The 19,460-nt window shown below is 40.7% G+C and overlaps 2 protein-coding genes across 2 annotated transcripts; both read right to left on the bottom strand.

The window, feature by feature from the left end:
* Positions 1–66: 66 nt before the first annotated feature.
* Positions 67–4,969, bottom strand: LOC117453513 (uncharacterized). The gene is made up of 3 exons (XM_034092336.2): positions 4,274–4,969; positions 2,906–3,226; positions 67–2,197 (listed from the first exon to the last, which is right to left on the bottom strand). Exons 1-3 carry the CDS (start codon positions 4,824–4,826, stop codon positions 1,677–1,679), a joined length of 1,395 nt encoding a protein of 464 aa, XP_033948227.1. The 5' UTR covers positions 4,827–4,969; the 3' UTR covers positions 67–1,676.
* Positions 4,970–12,104: 7,135 nt separating this feature from the next.
* pi4k2a (phosphatidylinositol 4-kinase type 2 alpha) lies at positions 12,105–19,291 on the bottom strand. The gene is made up of 9 exons (XM_071206822.1): positions 17,967–19,291; positions 16,118–16,318; positions 15,896–16,027; positions 14,964–15,121; positions 14,704–14,761; positions 14,501–14,600; positions 14,141–14,274; positions 13,898–13,957; positions 12,105–13,267 (listed from the first exon to the last, which is right to left on the bottom strand). Exons 1-9 carry the CDS (start codon positions 18,297–18,299, stop codon positions 13,106–13,108), a joined length of 1,338 nt encoding a protein of 445 aa, XP_071062923.1. The 5' UTR covers positions 18,300–19,291; the 3' UTR covers positions 12,105–13,105.
* Positions 19,292–19,460: the final 169 nt, after the last annotated feature.

Here is a 19,460-nt window from a genome sequence, read left to right as displayed (position 1 = left end):
GGACGTAAATAAAGTGTATGTTGGAAAAATAAATCAAAATGGCTATCCGTGAACCTTCGTAGCAATTGTTTTTATTCTGATCATTTGACAAATTAGTTATGTAAAAAGGCAAGAAGAAAAAAAAGTGTAGCAGTCCCATTACATGAAGGAAAAATACATGCATCTGATATAGTATTTTTTTTTTAAATTACAATTAGGCTACTCCAGAGGAAGTATTAATTAAGGAAGTATTAATATGCAAATGTTTGTTCAATTTAAAAAGTTTAACTAAACGATATTAAATGTCCCCTATTCCCATATATGTCCCTTTATACTGCAGTTTCAACATCAATTTGCTTATTGGACCATGATTGGCTTTCTAGCTGTGATGTTATAAAATATTAATGTACGTATGTGTACATGTACCTTAAACTCAAATTGAATGTGAGTACAGAGAACCTGGAATGTAACAACGAGCAAATCCCATTTCAGAGCTGAAGTAGACTTAATGTATTAGCAATATAATGCCTTGTTAAAGGAGTGAGGCAGTTTCATAGTAGCACAGCTTGAGGACACTTCAACATGGCAGAGAGGAAAGTTGTCATTAACGGAGAGAAACACATTCCAACACAGCAGAAAGTAATTCACCTGACAGTTTAACTGTGACAAAGGGTTGAGTTTACAATTTAGAGATTTGGAGCTCTGTTTTAATACCTATGCAAATCAAACCTTCAACTTAGAGAGATTCTCCGTGAGGGAAAGAGAAATTTGATTATGCAGGTTTTAGGAATCCTTGTTTCTGACTGAGTATGTTTTGTGAGTTGAACATGTGTTGCATTTGGGTTAATGTCAATTATAAGTAATAACGGCAAATGTGACCCTCTGTCTCAACACCTGCATAACTCACATTTACCAACAACCATATATTTTAAAACAAGATTGTGATCACAGTTTGTGATATTTTTCGCCCTCTCCTGGCAGTCTGAGTGTCTACGACTCCAAAGATGCTATTTGTTTACTTGACCTTAATACATCTCATGCCATTTGTGGCTTGAATATACTTTCTACCTCTGCTTAAAATCAAATCTTGAATTTGAATTGTTGTCCATAGTTTCCATGAAATTATATCAAGAGACATCAGTGAAAAAAACAACTTTAAAAACAATACTTGTTATTAAAAAAGAAAAAAAGATTATTTAATAACTCATGAAACGAGTTGAGTAGAGTTACACTGAAAGGTTCCAAACACTTCATATCAATAAGTGTCTACTGAGCCATCATACGCAGTTGTGGCTGATTGCACTGCTACATTTTCAATACATTGTATTTCTACTCGTTATTTTTCTACAAATGAGAAGACACTGATTTGTTGAACATCACTGAAAATACAGCTCATCGTTTTAGTCAAAGAATAAGCTATGGCTTGAATTCAATATGATACACTTGACAGTTCTTATCAATTAAACTGATCCTACTTTCTGGTTGAGAGCTCGTAAAAAAAAAAGGGATCTCAGAGGTAAGACCTGTTGGATAAAGTTTTGACTAATGGTGATAAAAATGTCACCCAGGTTTCAGTCAAGACTAAATATGTGTGCCATAAATATCAAAGTATCTGATAAAATATTACCCCACTTTTCACTTTTGCACAAAAATGATTTGACCATTCAAAAATTGCTTTGTCAATGAATCTAAAAAAACTACTGTAGTTGCTTGCTATGTGATCGCTGGTGGAATTTAAGCCCCCCACAGTTCCTGAAGGACTTCCCACACTGTCCGCAGATGTAAGGCTTCTCTCCTGTGTGGATGCGGAAGTGCCTGGTTAACGCCCCGGAGTGACGGAAACACTTGGAGCAAACCGAGCATTTGTACGGCATCTCTCCTGTGTGGATGCGAAGGTGAGTCTTGAGGTTCTCCAAGCGGTTGAACTCTCGATTGCACTCAGTGCAGCGGAAGGGGCTGCAGCCCGGGGGGAAAAGCTGCAGTTTGGGCCTCTTGTCTCCATCTACCGGCGGATAGCAGTGCTGAAGCCTCTGCTGGCACTGGCTGTGGTGCCGCCTCAGCAGGCTGGGCAGGGGGAACGACTGGCCGCAGGACTTGCAGGCGTAGAGGTTGGTGGCGGAGTGGCCGAGGTTGCGACTATTCCTCCTGTGGACATAACCCTGTGGGGGGGCTTCTGGGATGGGAGCTGGTTCTGCCAGAGGGAAGATGTTTGGTAACTCTGTGGAGAGAGATGCTAAGAGATTAGTGGTTATATGAGTTTCAAACTTTTTTTATTCACTTTAATGACATTTATATTTAAAAACTAACTTTTCCAGTCACAGATAATATGATAAGTGTCCACTTTTTTTATATAAAATTAGCCATAAGAATACTCAAATGCATTAGTTTGAGTCTATAATTTATCCCACAGTTTTATCCCACAGGCCATAAGATTACTTAACGTCTGAGCTTGCACTATTGTTATTCCTATTATTTTATGTCTTGTAATTGCATTAAGGAACCTGTGACCAACGTTTTGAATTCGTATAAACAACTACACTGTGGTTGTTTTGAAGTCTAAATGCCAAATTTGAAGTCTAAATGCTGACCTTTAGCAATTGATTGCACGGAGATGATGCGGTCTAAATTGTCACATGAATATAATGCAAACTGGCTGATAACATAATGTTTGTAGAACTCATCCATTCTACAAAGGCAGTAAATAATAAGGCAGAGGTCTAAATGGCCGTCAAATTAAACATCGGTATGGGTATATCTTTTATTTTAAGTGCACTTACAGTAAGGTCGAAAAACTGTGTTAAAGGAAAAACAAAAAGATAAAGAATATAATAACAAAATATATATCTCATATCTGAAGAGTTGGTCCCACAGGTAGAAAAAATAAAAATGTTGTGGTGTATTCTGCGCTAATTGTTTTTCTTCTTACCCTGAGCCAGTCTGGTGCAGGACAGAGGAGCGTTTGATTCGTCGATCTGTCCCTCCAGCACTTCTGGTTTACACTCCACCAGCATTTCAGCCTGGATCGCTGACATGCAGTCCGGGCTGAAATCCTCCACTTTCATCGAGTCCAAACAGAAGGCTGAATCGTCTCCCCCCTCTTCTAGGATCTCCTGCTTTATTGTCACATTGTCTAAACTAGACTCTTCATCCACACTGGGAAATAGTGGCGAGTAATGAGCTGTTTGTTCTCGGCATGGCTGGTTGATACTTTCTACCCTTACCAGACGGGAGATCTCATCACTGACTTCTGTAAACAAGAAGATCACAGGGTACAAGCAGTGAGCAAAATAACATTAGACATGTTACTGTGTTATTTACTTGAGCACAATTTGTAAACTCTTAAAATGTTCTAATAAATATAATAATATTGATTTTTATAGATTACAGATTTTTGATATTTACATTTTGTTTGAAAGGCATCAGAGTACATTGCAACGTTTAGACGCTGCATTCTCTTGGTAACAGATTAACCAAAATTATCCTAAAAAACATGTGTATTTTAAAGATGGTATATATATGAATTACTTATACTAACTAATGTGACCACAGTAAACACACAATTACTTTTACTCAGAAATCAATTCAAGGCATTTAGGACAGCAATTTGAGTTTTAAAAAAGAAATAAAGGGCAGTTAATTAATGAGCCAATGATTACAGTTCTAAACAAATGTTATTGTACCTAATATATAGTCATTATACATTTCAACTTTGACCTGCAAACGCATGTGATTACAATTTAGCAAACAAGATTCTGATAAATAATATATTTAAAAAAAATGTTTGAACAAAATCCACTATTATCTGTGGTGCCTTTTCTAATTGTCTTCTGTGATTACTTTCACACTAAAACTGTAAGAGTTGGACAGGGTCAGTGAGTGTGTTATGGTAACGCAAAAAAGCTGAGAGCACATTTCCAATACGGTCTAAAGCCGAGTTAATAAACGCAAAAACAGAACTGGTCCATCTATTTTCTCAAAACCTCTACAAAGTATTACATTTATAAATAAGTGAACTCCTCATGATGGCAACTGTAGTCCTTGATACACTTACTTAATTTAGCACATTTATTTGATAGAGGCTTTGATTATTTTTTATTAATATTTGATTGATTATAATGGGCCATGTTCATGTCATACCGCAAAATTAGTATATAAAAAAAAAAAGGTCAGTCCCATATGAACATACAACATATTTTCTGTGTCACATCATGTTAGGTGATAATGTTCTACTTTACCTATACAGGTAGAGTGGTAGGAAATAAACAACAAACAGGAAATGAAAGCAGCTACCTACCTTCAGTAAAGGCAAGCAGGCAGGCAACAGCTCCTCCATCATCTGCTCTCTCTGAGGCTGCTTCACTGACATGCTGAGTGTTTGAGTCACCTGATCTCTGCTCCTCGTGTGTTGACTGGGGGTCAGGGAGCTGGTGTACACCGCTGTGAGTCTGACCTACTACAGGAGCATGATCTTTGACCCCAGTGCCACTAAACACGATGTCCACATTGGGATTAGAGCTTTTCTGGTTGCATTTCAGGTGAGGTGGTTGATCTGTGCGGCTTGTGGCGTTGAAATACTGCTTGGTACGAGGAGAGCTACCACCTCTTTCCTCCAGCTTAGCTTCAGCTCTCTGCAGTCTTTGTTTGAGTGACTCATTCTCTCGTTGTATCTCCACATAGGCATCTCCTGTGGCCTCACTTACGAGCTTTGTCACCTCTCGAACTGCGATTTCCACAGCCACTTCAAACGCGCCATGTATGGCTGCCACAAGCTCCTGTTGTAGAGACAGAGCCGCCTCGGATCCGGCTGCTTTCAGGCGCTTCTTGGCCCCTGCCAGCTGAGGCTTCATGGTGCATTCAAAGGCAGTTTAACCCGGTGCAGGGATGTTGTTTTATTAGGAAAATCTCCTTTCGGACCACTCGATTTCTCAGCTGTAGATTCCTTGTGGCGATACCTCCTGTTTGTGAGCATCCACTTCCGCCGACAGCTTCTGACACCTACTGGTGCAGAGGCGCAACTGCACCAGACACACACAGCACCCCACCCCCACACAGGCACGTGCATAAGATGTTAGGGGGGCAGGGGCCCAAATTCAAAAAAGGAACCCTGGCGATTTCTGTTACTTTTATATAAATCTTTTCCTGGAATAGCAAATGTTGTGACAGTTTTAATGCATATTAAAAATATATGTATTCATATATATACATTAATACATTGGAGATGTACGGTGGCCGGCGGGTGCAAACGCTGAACAACGGCCAAAAACGCATACATAAGCAGGAAACACCGGCAAATAATGAAATAAAAAACAAACAAACCCTGAAAACAAATACAACAACAAAACGCTGCATATACAGAAATTATGCAAAGTCCAAAACACATACAAACCCATAAACACATTAAAAAAAAAAAAATACAGGAAGTGCTCCGCCTCCAGGCCTCTAGGGGGTGCGCTACGTGGAACAGATTGATGTCTGACCAGACCATGGATGTATAATAAGAAGGACCAGACAGGGGGTGTTTCTCAATGTCGAGGAAGGCTGCTCCATAGCCACTATTTCAAGCACACTACGTCATCGAGTGCCGCCGAAGGACTGTTCCAATGTCCAGCATACTTGGAATTCTACCGAGGCCGGCGTACTTGGTAGCGAGAAATTTCGAGGCTGCACATGTGTAGACTCCGCGGTCTTAAAATCCCCACAATGCTTTGCGCACGGACCAATTTCCAAATCTTTGGCGGAAATCGCCCTCCATTTAAGGCGGGGCCTCACACCTGTTAGCCTGTTCCACAATTCTTCGTTTTCCGAGGCTAGGAAGGATTCTTGCCTCGCTTCTGAAGCAAGTGACTCTGAGGTACATGTGCTACCAAGCAAGCGTCCTCGACATTGAGAAACACCCAGAGAGAACGAACAAGTGATGGAAATCGAAGCCGGAGGAAAGAAAGTTGATTGAAATGGACAAAGTATACGAAGGTACGTTTTGTTTTGATACAAAGAGCGTCATATTTACGCAGCTAGCGTTAGCTTGTTTGGTAAAAGAGCTTGCAAGAGACAGCATTGTGCACCTAAATGTAACTCTTGATATCTATAGATATAGGTGATACGAGAGCAGTTGGTTTATTGTGCCCCAATGTAAATCCTAATGAGAGAGTTAAAAGGACGGTCAACAATATAATGTACATCTCACACAAATGTTGTGTTTCGATGTAATACTTTCTGATTTATGTCAATGTAATAATTCAGGATTCAATCCAACATTTAATGATAGGTAGTTAGGTACAGACGGAGGGGAATAATTATTTTACACACTTTTTTCTTAGGTTACACTGGAACATCTTCAAGTGAAGAGGATAGTGTGGTCCATGTCAATTTGCCATCTGGAGACAGTCCCCTTTCTGACACTGTGACGCTGACACTGAGGCTGACAAGTGAGCGTCCCAACCAAGTAAGGAGGCAGAGGCAGAACGTCCTGATACAACCCGGTGTGGGAATGTATTCATCATTTGTGGTTGACAACATCAATATCTCCATATGACTGTCTCCAACACTATCCCTCTCCTCAATGAGCCTAACATGCCACCCTTTATAGGCCCATCAATTGGACCGTACCATCAAAAAGGAGTGGCATGTGCAGAGATGGTTACCTCAGATAAGGAAACCAGTTAAATAACAATAAACATTTAGTTGAGAATAACAAACATCCATTAATTAAATTATACCTAATTAATGTATGAAAAGAAAAATATTATAAACCAACAAGATCAATGTACATGATATAAAACCAGCCCTGCCTCCATCCTGCTCTTTTAACCCCATCCGAAACGATAAAAGAGGGTTCGCCGTTTCCCCGGGGACTCTTTATGGTGACGGAGCTGGGACTGGCCCAATCCCAAACCGCCCCCTACACTCTGCCCCCTGCACCCTACACACTACCCCTCCGTTTGCGCGTTTACAGCTCCTAAAGCATAAACACGCTGTTTACAAGTAGTTCCAGCAAACATCCACTGATAAATTGCGATGTTAACAACCTCATGATAACCTCATATTTTTTTAACTTAGGATCATAACTGTTTAGTCTAGAAAAAGGTAAATGTGTGCATTTTATTATAAAGTTGTGTATATTTACAGATTGTTGCAAAAACTAAGAAGCTTATAAACATCAGGTTTAAAACTAAAAGAGCTTTACACAATTAAAGATGTTTGGAGTTTTATTTATTTTTCAAATGTTGTCAAAGAGATGCTGATTTGAAACCGTTATACAGTTACGGCATTTCCTGTTTCTGCCGGAGAGAGGGGAGTTTGTGCCAAAGCTTGCCTCTGTATTTACTCCATCTGACAGGAGGGAGTTTCATGTGTCACTCCACGGAGTTCACTCCGTCACGGAGGGGGAGTGTGTAGGGGCGTGGTTTGGGCCGAAAACAGGTGAGTGTTATGATGTTAAAGGTCCCATGGCCATTTCTACTGATCATATTTCCATTGTTGAGGTCTACTAAAATAGATTTATATTGTGCAATTTTCCAAAATCACATTGGTTTCTCATATAGCATCTCTGTATAGTAGGCCTGTGTGTATTCACACTGTCCTAAACGGCTTGTTGGAGCTCAGACCAATCTGCATCGTGAATAGGCTTACTTTTGGTTCTTTAAGTATATTTTGATGCCAATACTTTTGTACTTGTGTAACATTTTCAAAGCAGGACTTGTACTTTTAACAGAGTATTCCTACACTAGGTACTTGTACTTTTACTTTAAAGGTGGGGTAAGTAATTCACTTCAGGAACACTTAACATCCCGATAGGCAATGAATACATGAAATGCTTTGACAATAAATACATAAAGAAAAGTTCATCTTTGGAAGCCGTGGCGCTGTAAAAAGCACGACAAATCATCTGAGCCGGCCCGGCTAAAAATAACTGGATGGCCTACCTGCCTGTCAGCCTTCCATCTCATGCCCTTATTGGTCATGTGCGCGTCCGTGTGTGTTGGAGGACGAGGGGCTCTGGAAGTCTGAAGGAAGGCGCAGATTTGGTCCGGTTGTGTAATTTCTAATTCTAGCGCACTCGAGCTGGTTTCTCCATTCTTACCTATACCCTACCTTTAAGGACACGATATGAGTATTTGTCCCACCTCTGCTGCCAGGTAAGGACACAAATAGAAACAAACTGACAACGTGAACTTGAGAAACTACATTTTATTATGTTTACAAAATATCAGGAGAGGTTCAAATAGCATTTTTGACATCAGGAAGTCTGGCTTTAACACATGTAAACTGTGCGTTCATGGCCTCGTCCATTAGCCACGGCTTTTATAATAGTCCAAGTGCGCAAGTATCCAACCAGAAGGCCCGAGGATGGTCACAGTCATCACAGTCAGCACGAACATAGATTCCTGCGAGGAAAGAGACATTTCACTTGCACAAGTTTTTGTTTTTAAAACTTCGTCAGCTACACTTGAAAGGGAGGACAGTTAGCATGTAGGCCACTGAAAAACGTATCAGGGCTAATTTAGCAAACTTACCGCAGCGCCGATCTTATCTTTCGGTGGTTTGGACTTGATATACGTTGCTCGTTGTCTAATCATCACACCTGTTCGGTTAGCAAGAGTCCACCGAGCCCTCAGCAGTCCGGCAAAAAGTCCACTCATGTTTGGCTTTAAAAGACACAGGCCTGTTTCTGCTTCTGACACCAGATAAACCACCGTTGGAGGTTTTTAGTGGAATCCTCCCTCCACGCGCACCTGAAGTAACAATGACACACCTGTTAAACATCTGATTTTAATTAGGTTGCCTTCAGGCTCTATAAGAACACAAATTAATGATGAGTTCAGGGTCCAGGCAGTTCTGTGTGACAGAAATGGTTCTTGTTCTTACAACATTTTCTAAACAGCATTAGCCTATTCAGAGAAAACATTTAAAAATTATTTTTGTTTAGCCTTTTACACTCGTGCCAAGCTACCTTTCCACCTTTATTTTTTAAACAAATACGTCTGACACTCCCTCTACACTTTTAACTTTCTTTTTTTACTTATTCTTAATGCAACATGTGCCTTAAATATATTTATATTCAGTGTAGCTACAGGCTGGAGTCTGAGTAGCCAAATTCCCAAATTAAACACATGGTCATCACCATAACAGTGATGGTATATGAAAATGGCTACTACTTGGTGGCCAATTGTTACACAAGCTGTCACCAATGTAAGCCTAAACAGTGTTAGAAACGTTGTAACTTTAGCTTACTTCTACTTATTTAAAGGGAATATAATAACAACTTTGCAAATAGAAATGCTAAATAGGCCAAGAAAACTAAGATGACATTATATTTGATTACTTTGACTTCCCTTGCATCTCTCGACGTAATGTGCTGCAGTTTTTGTAGAAATTGAAAACAAAAATATCAGAAACCAAGAAAGTAATGTCTGAGGTGAACGCTGACGTCATTAATGGATTACTTCTCTTGATTATTCTTTCCCTTTCCCAACCCGCTCGATGTGCTGTTGAAAGTGGGTCGGCTCAGCATTAGCTTGTGTGAAGGTTAAACCTAAATGCTGCGTTGATGACTGTCCTAATGTCTGTTTTTTTGCCTGTGGTAGGCTACATTGTGTCATTAGTATAGGGAAGCACGTTCGTTATCATCACGGTGTTTAATTACACAGGTTTTTCTTTTAAAGTAAAAGTTATTTAGTATAATGGTACTTGATAAGGTAGGCTACAGCTGTAAAAAAGAAAAAAGAAAGAAACTGTCAAAGAAAAGTAAAATAGCAAGGACTCTGGAAAAAAGTTAATTAAAGGAGATGTTAAAAGGAAATTACATAAAACATAAAAACTGAACATTTGCAAAACCATGTGAAGCTTCTTGTGGTTTACTTAGCCTAACAATTGAATACTTTTACTATTCTATAGCTATCCACTTGAATGTATGCCATATACTGTAAGCTACTATGCCGCGGAAAAAAACAATCTTGTTTCCCTTTTACTTGCATGTTAGTATCTCCAAAAAGCTAAGAATAAATAAATCTACCAATTTTAGCTTCTCAAATCCAACATTTTCAGTTTTGTTCTGTCCATATCGACGTTAGATTACATCTCTTTGGGTTTCGACAGTAGAACAAGGTCAAAGTAAAACAACTTGGGCTATGGAAAACTGTGAAAGACATTGCTGGTTGTTTTACACATTGTATGTCCATTTAATGGCTAAACTTTAATCAAGAAAATGGCTGACCACCTAAATAAATTACTAATGAGATCAGACTTTATCAGGGGAAAAAAGTAATTAGGTATTTTGGTTGCAGCCATGGAAACGTGTCGTCTGGCTGAAGGCTTGAGCTGTAATTGTGTCTGTGATCTCATTACTTGGACCAATTTGGTCTCTCTCCTTCCCCTCCTCAGCCACCTCCCCCTTGATATTGTCCTCCTATCCTTAAATAACCACATGGAAGCTGTCCATCTTTGCAACATGGCCCAGCATGCACTTCCTCTGAGGTGAATCAGGAAGTCTGGATGCTCGTACATCTTTACAGCTGGTTTGGCGAGGGTCGGATGCTGATTTTAGAGGGGAGAAGAAGCAAAAGAGAAGGAAAGGGAGGACTGAGGGGAAGAGTAAGGGCTGGCCCATGGCCTTGGTGAGGCTCCAGGTTCGAGCAAGGAATAAAGCAGGTATCAGCTCAGAGAGAAAAGGAGAAAACAAGTGGCTCAAACCATCAGCTTATCTCAGGTTAGCGACTGTGTCAAATGGCATGAGGCCAGCAAAAAGTAAAGGATGTGAAAAGTGAGAGGCAGATGAGGAGTTTAACAGAAGAGAGCTTCCTTTAATCTCTCTGTTCTCTATACCATTATTTATCATTCATTTTTATAAACAATCAGTTGAAGTGTTGAAGGCCCAGTCTAACTTGATTCGAGACTCCTTCCATGTCATGAAATGCAGTGTGTAAATTGTCAATTTCCTAACACTCAGCATGACCTCACAAGACTCTCCTTTCTCACACACACACACACACACACACACACACACACACACACACACACACACACACACACACACACACACACACACACACACACACACACACACACACACACACACACACACAATTAGATTTGTCAGAGGAGAAATTAAGTGCCACAGAATGTCAAAATGGTGGTGCGAGTCTACAGGGCGGTGTGGTTATAACAAAATGGTGCAGTGAAACTATTTGATCGCCAAATTAGCTTCATGATGGCTCTCCAGACAATTCTGCAGTATAATCTGAAATATGTTATCGGTTATTGGGTTCCCATGAAGCCTTTTACAAACTTTGTTGTCCCCTTCAGGATTACTTTGGTGACACATTATTATCAAAAAATTCAGAGAAAAGCTGGCACCTTAGGACGTTGCAGTTGTTCAACAGCCTTTTGATCCTGGACAATGTGATTCTCCCATAGACTGTATACATAAGGTTTCTCCAGGATCATGGGAACTGATATGGCCTCCAAGATGATTCATCCGATGCATTCTGGCTGCCTAAGAGAGAACCATCAGGCAATTGTGCGTAGGTCGCATTCACATAATTAGGGGTAACTTGGATTAAACTAAACAGGAAATGTTTGCTTTCATAACAGCTCTTACTCTAGCATTTAATTTAGAGCATCTCTTTGGATTTTGAGGTCATTCAGAAAAACAGTTCACATTGTAATGAGAAACGCTAAACGGGACCAAAACAGAAAAGTTGCGTGCCATAAAACCAAAACAATACGGTGAAAGACGGCAGAACAATTCAAAGCGCTGAAGGGAACTGGGTCAAGTGATAATCCTCTCAGGTTCATCATTACACATAGGTGTTACCATCCACCTCTTTTTGCAAATGCTAAACATCTTGGGGGTAATCCTGTTGTTTTTTTCCCCCTCAAAATTCAGTAATGGAAACCTAGTTATCCTTTTTTTTCCTGAGTTGCTGATACAAAACTTGAAGTATAAAAGTTGATTAATGCAAACATGTTGGACAACTATCAGCGTATGATTGTCAGATCATACCAAGACCAGCAAATGTAATAATTTCCAGTGTAATATCAACAGAATACAATAAAGTCTGGATGTCTTTTCCATTTGAGTTGCGAGACTGTAAACTGTTCTCATCCATAAACACACAAGTCATCTGTATTAGCGGAATATGTTTAATTATAATCTATCATTAAATATTACATACAAATTATACAGTGCATTGTCACAATACATTTCATGTCAGTTCTGTACAGCAGTAAGTAACCTATGTTGTTGAGGTCCACTCTTAGAGCCAGAAAATTAACAAAAAATCAACATGTCCGTGAGAGAATAAAGGAGTGTGTGGACAGGGAATCACCGACCCCCCTCCACACCCTCCTCTTCCAGACGGTATCATTTTCTCATCTTCACAAATGATTTCACGCATCAGTGGAGGAAGGAAGGTCACAGTTATCTCAGCTTAAGCAAACAGTTTGTGTCTTTCGCCAAAATAGCCTCTGCTTATCACCCAAGATGACTTGCAGATCCCAATCCGAACAGTTAGGAGGTGCAATGAGTAACTGTGAGGCCATGATTGTTCATGGTGTAATGACACAACTGAAAGCCCAGTTCCTTAATCGTTTAGACTTCACCAAAATGAACACTTCTCTTATTTGTTAAAAATATCTTCACCCCTGCTTTTGCCAGCCCCAGGCTTTTAACTGTGTGGGAGGGAATATGCAGGTGAATATTAAAAAAGGCGGAGATATGAAGACAAAACAAACATGGAATGCAACACCTCCCATCCAAAAAGAAAGCGTGATAGGCTGTTGACTGGCGTGCACGTGTGTGGGCAAACTTGACGTGCACTTACTCAGGAGTCCAAAAGAAAAGTCTGACACTGCACTGAAAATAGAAATTTTCTTGCAGAAATGTACAGAATCTTTATCATTTAGGCGTTACCCTTCATTGACATCCACGCAAGGCACAAGGCAAACAGGACAGATATGTTGTGAAATTCTTCCTCTTTTGGCCTCCTCTCTCCACCCACTCACTCATCAGAGGAGGGCAGGTCGATAATAATTTTCATTTTCATGATCTTATTTTTCTCCGACAGTTTTTTCGCTCCTTCCCTCGCTCCTGCTTCCTGCAGTTCCTCCTCCTTCTTCTTCTTCACTTTTACCACCAGGTGAAGAAGGGTCTTCTGCTCTGGAAACTCTGTGTGTACGACTCGCTGTTGGCTCTTTGAGGTGCTCTGGCTGTTTCCACGATTACTGGGGGCATCTGGACCAACTGCAGGGGGGTTTTACCGTCCTTCAGGGCTTGGCACAGGTTCAGGATCTTGGGATAAAGAAGGGGAAAGAAAGAGTTTCTTTAGCGCCACATTTCAACGTAGCTGTGTATTCAGGTCTTTAAATTCCTATGGGGACATCCGTGATCTTTGAAGTGTTTGGGAACTTGTCAAAAATTGCTTACTTTTTATCGATAAAGACTATGATGGCGGTCAAATTTGATGTTGTTGCTTAACTGTAAAGAAACTAGTTAAGCTAGTTTTACCTCATGATGAATTTAAACAAAAATGGCCCACGCCACATAAAGAAAAATGAAAAAAGAAAAATATCAAAATAATGGACAAAAAATAACCAACTTTCTCCCATACCTGCCGTGCAGGGCCGCCCCACCCGACCACGCAGGTTTTCACTCATTTTGCGGAGGGAGCGACACAGAGAGCCTCATCATATAACTTTGCGTGGGGCCACAAGTTGGGGCCTTTTTATCCTTTCATAATGAAGAGGCATTTTCCTTTTTTGGAAAAAACTCAGGTGTGTACCTCGTTTACTATACGGAATTAAGGAAACAAAACTGTGTAGAAACAAGCCCTAAAACATCAAGGCACATTTATGCCTGTTGAGATTCCTCCAGGGAATACCATTTAGTCACATGTGTGTCAAAGGAGAGAAGAGAACTCACCTGCCCCCTCATTACAGCTACTTGTTTGTGAAACTGTCCTCTGTCGAAACCAGGGTCTTTCTGCAGGACACAGTACAACATGTTAGAGATCATGTTTTACAGCCCCAGAACGGTCTCATCCTCTTCTTCATGTTGCATTTTCCCTTGTTATAATTTCCACAATCAATCAACAATCTTACACTGCATTCGCTCTGATTATTCTAACTTCATGCTGTGCAAAAAGGCTGACAGGTCCTTTCATACCTTAAAAAGTTCGTACAAATCCTCTTCCAGGTCTTTGATGAAATTTGGGTCAGAGAGCTTGGGCAGGACCAGTTCTCTGATTTCTTGGGAGAAAGGAACTTTGGCTTGGGATAGCCACGCCCAGTAGAAAGGGTCTGGTGAATGGAAATTACACTGGGTCTTAATGATCATGGACGAGCGGGAGAGTTAATAATACAGAGGCTTGACTGCAATCAAAATATGATGAAAAAAGGAGCACTAAGTAAGTATTAATATTGCCAAACAAATATAATGCCTTCACTGGACACAGGTTGTTCAAATGCATCACCCTGCCGTAGGTGAGCAGTGATTGGTTAAAAACAATCACTACTAGGTGCTTACAGGCTCTCCAGGAGTCCGGGTGTTTGAGGGGGAAGGCCAGGCCGTTGTCTATAGCTGCCAGCTTGATGATGGGATCCTTTACTACCACCCAGTCTGTGTCCTACAGAGACAAATATTTAAAAAAAATACATATTCAGCCATTACGGCCAACAGCATTGTAGAAAATGAACGTCAAGACTATGGCTGTTTCTGTGTGTCCTTACCTTACTCCCAACTGTGTCCATGGGACAGTCATACTTCAGCAACCAGTTATCATTTCCCCTGTCTAGAATGCAAACAAATAATTAATTCAAATTTAAACAACCCAAATGATCATATACTTTAAAAGCTATGGAAAAGACTCTAATTGACTCTGTATGACAACATCTTAATAACTAACCCATTAAAGTGCACATGTTTACTTTGCTGAGTGCATTGCGTGTTATGGTGAAAGAGCCCTGACAGCGCTGCACAGAGTGACTACATGCCTGTGTTTCTGATGATGTAATCGAGGACTACGAGGCGCTCAAACTGCAGCTGCAGCTGACGGTTGGTGTTTTCAGGCAGAGGCTCCGCTTCAAACCTCCGCAGCCAGAAATCTGCATCCTTGTATCCATCGACGAAGAGCTGGAAGGAGCCGACCTGGTGGGAATGCAACAGATCAGGGTTTTAATTTCACACATATTGATGTGTGCAGCAACATTCTCTGCATTGGTGTCATGTGTGAATGGGCGCAAGGATATTTAAATAGGAAAGTCGGTTTCTGTCAGTGTAGGACATGCAGAGAAAAGCACGTTAAGAATGGCGAAAGGCTGACAAATCTTCTTTAATGTGGAGCAAGCCAACAGATCATAACTCCACTGATGACTTTCTTTAATCTGCAACATATTTACGCTTTTAAAGTAATGTGCGAGTGATTTGACTTATCTCGCAAACTTATAGTGTCTTAAATACATTGGCAAAAAAACAGCACCTAGACCACCATGTTGAAAATAATATGTTTGCTTCCACCAGACGGATACAATAAGGTCCATACTGCGTCTTAAATGTTGTTCATCTGCACCATATTGAAGTGATTAAGACCTACGACAATTGTACTCCCTTACGTTTGATGGCAGTTGGCATCGATATGAATTGCTGTGTTAAGTATGATAATACAATTTTATAATAATATAATATTAAAGAGGTACAAAATAATCCTGGATGTAGAGCATACAAGAATGATAAAAAAAACCTTTGCGGTGCCAGAAATTGTTGATGGAAATGTACCAAGAACTGTATGCGAAAGACTCTTTAGACACAGCAAATGTTCTTCAAATAAACGTTTTTCTTTTATTGAAAGTCCCAGATCACTGGATGAATTAAAAATATACATTAAAAAAATCACCTTAAGTAAACAAGATTTTATCATATTACCTTGGGTGGCAGTCCAATTCTGTGGAAACGCTGGCCCACTTTAGGCACCTTCTCCAGGGCTAGCCTCTTTCCTCTAGACTTCACCCTGTCTATGGCACTGTAGTTGAATGTTTCACTAGCCAAGTAAACCACCTAGAGTGCAAAAGAGTGATTAAGAGAGGCAGTACTTTTCCAAATGGTTAGTTTTTCTGGTGATGCAGAGGCAGCACTGTGTGTCCGTACCTTGGTCCTGGGAACGATGTTGAGTTCCAGTTTCTGGTCAACAAGGCTGGCCCCGGCCTCCGAGAGGTAACCCTGGTTCAGGACCAAACAGTCACGGCCAAAACAACAGGGACAACACAGTTTCTGGAGCCACTTGGTCCACTTTGGATTCAGCTGGCCATAGGGCTCTTCATTTTTAGGTTTGAACACGCCAATGATTTTCTGTGGAGGGAGGCAGAGTGGGGACAATGAGACCAGGAAAGGGAGAGACGACAGAGGATCGGTATCCAAAAGGATAAAGAAAAGGAACGTTTAGGGATGGGTTTGGTCGAGAAATAAACAACTAAATATTTAAATTCCTTGTCATCACTCTCCTCTGCAAACTTGAAAACACATCTGAAACATACAAAGCTCGAAGAGGGACTGTGAATAGGCTGATTATCAGGAAGTGGTTTCAAATTTCACTTCTTAGAAAGTGAAACGTTGTCTATGTAAACATTTACTGTAGCTGAAACAAATAGAAGTTGTCCAAAAGAGAAGCTCACACACACACACACACACACACACACACACACACACACACACACACACACACACACACACACACACACACACACACACACACACACACACACACACACACACACACACACACACACACACACACACACACACACACACACACACACACACACACACACACACACACACACACACACACACACACCACACACCCACACACACACACACACACACACACACACACACACACACACACACACACACACACACACACACACACACACACACACACACACACACACACACACACACACACACACACACACACACACACACACACTATATCCTCACAGAGAGGAAGCACATGACTACTTGGCACACTGGTGACTAAAGAAAGAAAAGCAAAGAGGTGGGAGGGGCAAGGGACGTGGGTCATTGGACAAAAAGCTCCAACATGCAGCTGAGAATACGTTTAATACTTAGAAAGAAAGGATACAAAGAAAGGCTCAATAGTTGTCCATGTGTAGCAGTTTGTGAAACTAAAACAAACCAGATCAGCATCTTATTTTTGAATAGATACTCAAGCCCTTTAACCCAGAACTGCAAGACTGGGGGAAAATCAGGAGAGACAACGGAAATAATGGATGACACGCTTCTTATCTATGAGCTATTGTTGACACACCATAGTGACAGCTGGTGGACCTTCACTTAAAGACTACCTGCCTTAGAAGGATCTGAACAGCAAAGCCACAGTTTCGTTGATGAAAAGATCTTTTCATGGGGAGAAAAGCAACAGGATTAGGGAGTAAGCCGGGAATACTAAAATGTGATGATGATTATGTTTCCAAACAGATGTGCATCACCTGGAGAGTATACACAGTACCCTAAACTCTAGTCATGCTACAAGATGAGTTTGACAACAATGAATACATTTAGCAAGTAATTTATCCAGCTAGTTTACTCATTTTTTAGATAACTCATTTAAAATGTTCTTTTTGTTTAGACATTGCGTATTGTAACTCAATACTTTAAGTGTTATAATATCTTTAGTAATAAATAACCTTGTTATAGGAGTTGGTCGTTTGGTAGTAAATCTCATTCCTCTTGTGTTGGCATCATAGACTGTGTATATAAAGTTGGCAGTGCACAGCCTATTTGCCATGTCATCCCAGGCTAGTTGGAAGAGGCCTTTGCCTTTCCTAGAAGCGGCCAATACTTTTTTCAAAACAGTCCTGCAGCCATTGCATCACACACACTTTAAACCAGTCATAAGACAGCTACAGGAACCGTTAGCCTGACAGCAACAGTGGGTGATCGGTGTATGCAAGTTAGCAGCTTCTGCTCTTACCCCCTGTGAGTCTTTGACAAAGTAGCTCCCACTAGATCCCTGGTAGATCCTCTCCGGGTAGATGCCCTCCTCGATGGCTCGCTCGGCCTTTCGGATGATGTCTCTGAACTCGGGATCCTCCGGGAACTCGTTCCTGTGCGGCTCCCGCGGCGAGCTGCCCCGGTCCAGGAGCGGCTGTCTCTCCCGGCTGCGCCCCGGACTGCCTGCCGGGATACGGACCACCGAGCCCGGGGTGCTTCCAAACGCGCCCCGGGGACTGGTGGGCTCTGTGGGACAGTAGCTGAAATCTCCCGAGTCCCGGAGCGGAGAGACGAGCGGACTCGTCTCGTCCATGATGTTGGAGGTAAATAAGAAGTTTTAACTCCTGGAGAAGGACAAGAAAGACAAACTAGGACGAAATGGAATAAGTCAGTGTGGCCGTTGTTTTGTTGGCTAATACTGAAGCTGGCTAACAAGGAAACACGGAGAAAAAAGAAAAGTCAGGTGACTGTCAGCTTCCGGGGAGAGGCGGGACCTGTTGAGTATTTTGATTTTTAACCAATCAGCGTTTAAAAGGTCCTGTCAACAACCTAATCTCTTCCGCTGATTCGTCACAATCATTCAACCCACGGAAGGCACGTGAGAGCACATTTAATTCAATCAATTACCTCAATAAAAAAAAAAGCATTTGGTGACAAATGAATCACCCGTGACTTTTACAGTGTTGAAGAATAACTGTTTTGTTATCCATTTTTAAACCGATAAATATTGACAAACTATGTTGGCCTTATGTCATTTAAAACGTTCTTTCTTTGAAGAAACTCATTCATCTCATTAAGTGTTTAATTATATTCTGTGTGTGTCCCTGGACAATTAAATACTATGTTCAAGGGCAGTTTTCCAATGAGAAACACATGACAAATGTACATTTAGTTGGCAAACTTAAATTGCCCCAATTGAAATGTCCAATGTCACCAATGTTATATAAAAGATCTCTAAATGCAGTGTCATACTCAGTTGGCACTTTGATTCTGATTTGAAGTAAGGGTTGTTGAAGGATGTTTAAACCACATGACTTGCTTTGGAAAGAAAATGTGTAATTCAGTCAGTGTTTGTCATAGTTGGGGAAGTCCATCTCACAAGTTCATGATGTCCTCATAAATCCTTGTGAGCAAACTGCAAATTAAGAATAAATACTCTTTTATGTCTCTGCCTTATACCGTTAAACGACACCACATTCAAACACATACTTTTCAAAACTGTTTGTTTGTGTTTGTCAATGTTTGGGGCTATACATATAAGTCAACTAATAAATGAATATGTATAATTATTGTTTAACCTACAGTATATGCTGTAGGCTATAAAGTGATGACACATTGCTTCACCCACTACAAATTGGCAACAGTAACATTAAAGTGAAAAACACATTGTCACATCACTAATTATCATCCACTGTTATTATTTTTAAATTGGGCTATTTTGCATAATTGGTAAACTACTTTAATTTCTTGATCT

This window comes from Pseudochaenichthys georgianus, chromosome 1 (assembly GCF_902827115.2).
Source record: "Pseudochaenichthys georgianus chromosome 1, fPseGeo1.2, whole genome shotgun sequence".
Classification (NCBI taxonomy): domain Eukaryota; kingdom Metazoa; phylum Chordata; class Actinopteri; order Perciformes; family Channichthyidae; genus Pseudochaenichthys; species Pseudochaenichthys georgianus.
The sequence above is the reverse complement of the archived record's forward strand: the minus strand, read 5'-3'. Positions and strand labels throughout refer to the sequence as shown.

What these genes read in the sequence shown, in the direction of transcription:
- pi4k2a (XM_071206822.1), bottom strand. Translation starts at nt 18,299, where the DNA reads ATGGACGAGACGAGTCCGCTCGTCTCTCCGCTCCGGGACTCGGGAGAT. An exon ending in CCCGGACTCCTGGAGAGCCT is followed by an intron (nt 14,275 to 14,500) that starts GTAAGCACCTAG and finishes TCCATTCACCAG; the next exon opens with ACCCTTTCTACTGGGCGTGG. An exon ending in ATTTGTACGAACTTTTTAAG is followed by an intron (nt 13,958 to 14,140) that starts GTATGAAAGGAC and finishes TGTGTCCTGCAG; the next exon opens with AAAGACCCTGGTTTCGACAG.
- LOC117453513 (XM_034092336.2), bottom strand. Translation starts at nt 4,826, where the DNA reads ATGAAGCCTCAGCTGGCAGGGGCCAAGAAGCGCCTGAAAGCAGCCGGA. An exon ending in CCTGCTTGCCTTTACTGAAG is followed by an intron (nt 3,227 to 4,273) that starts GTAGGTAGCTGC and finishes TCTTGTTTACAG; the next exon opens with AAGTCAGTGATGAGATCTCC. An exon ending in CTGCACCAGACTGGCTCAGG is followed by an intron (nt 2,198 to 2,905) that starts GTAAGAAGAAAA and finishes CTCTCTCCACAG; the next exon opens with AGTTACCAAACATCTTCCCT.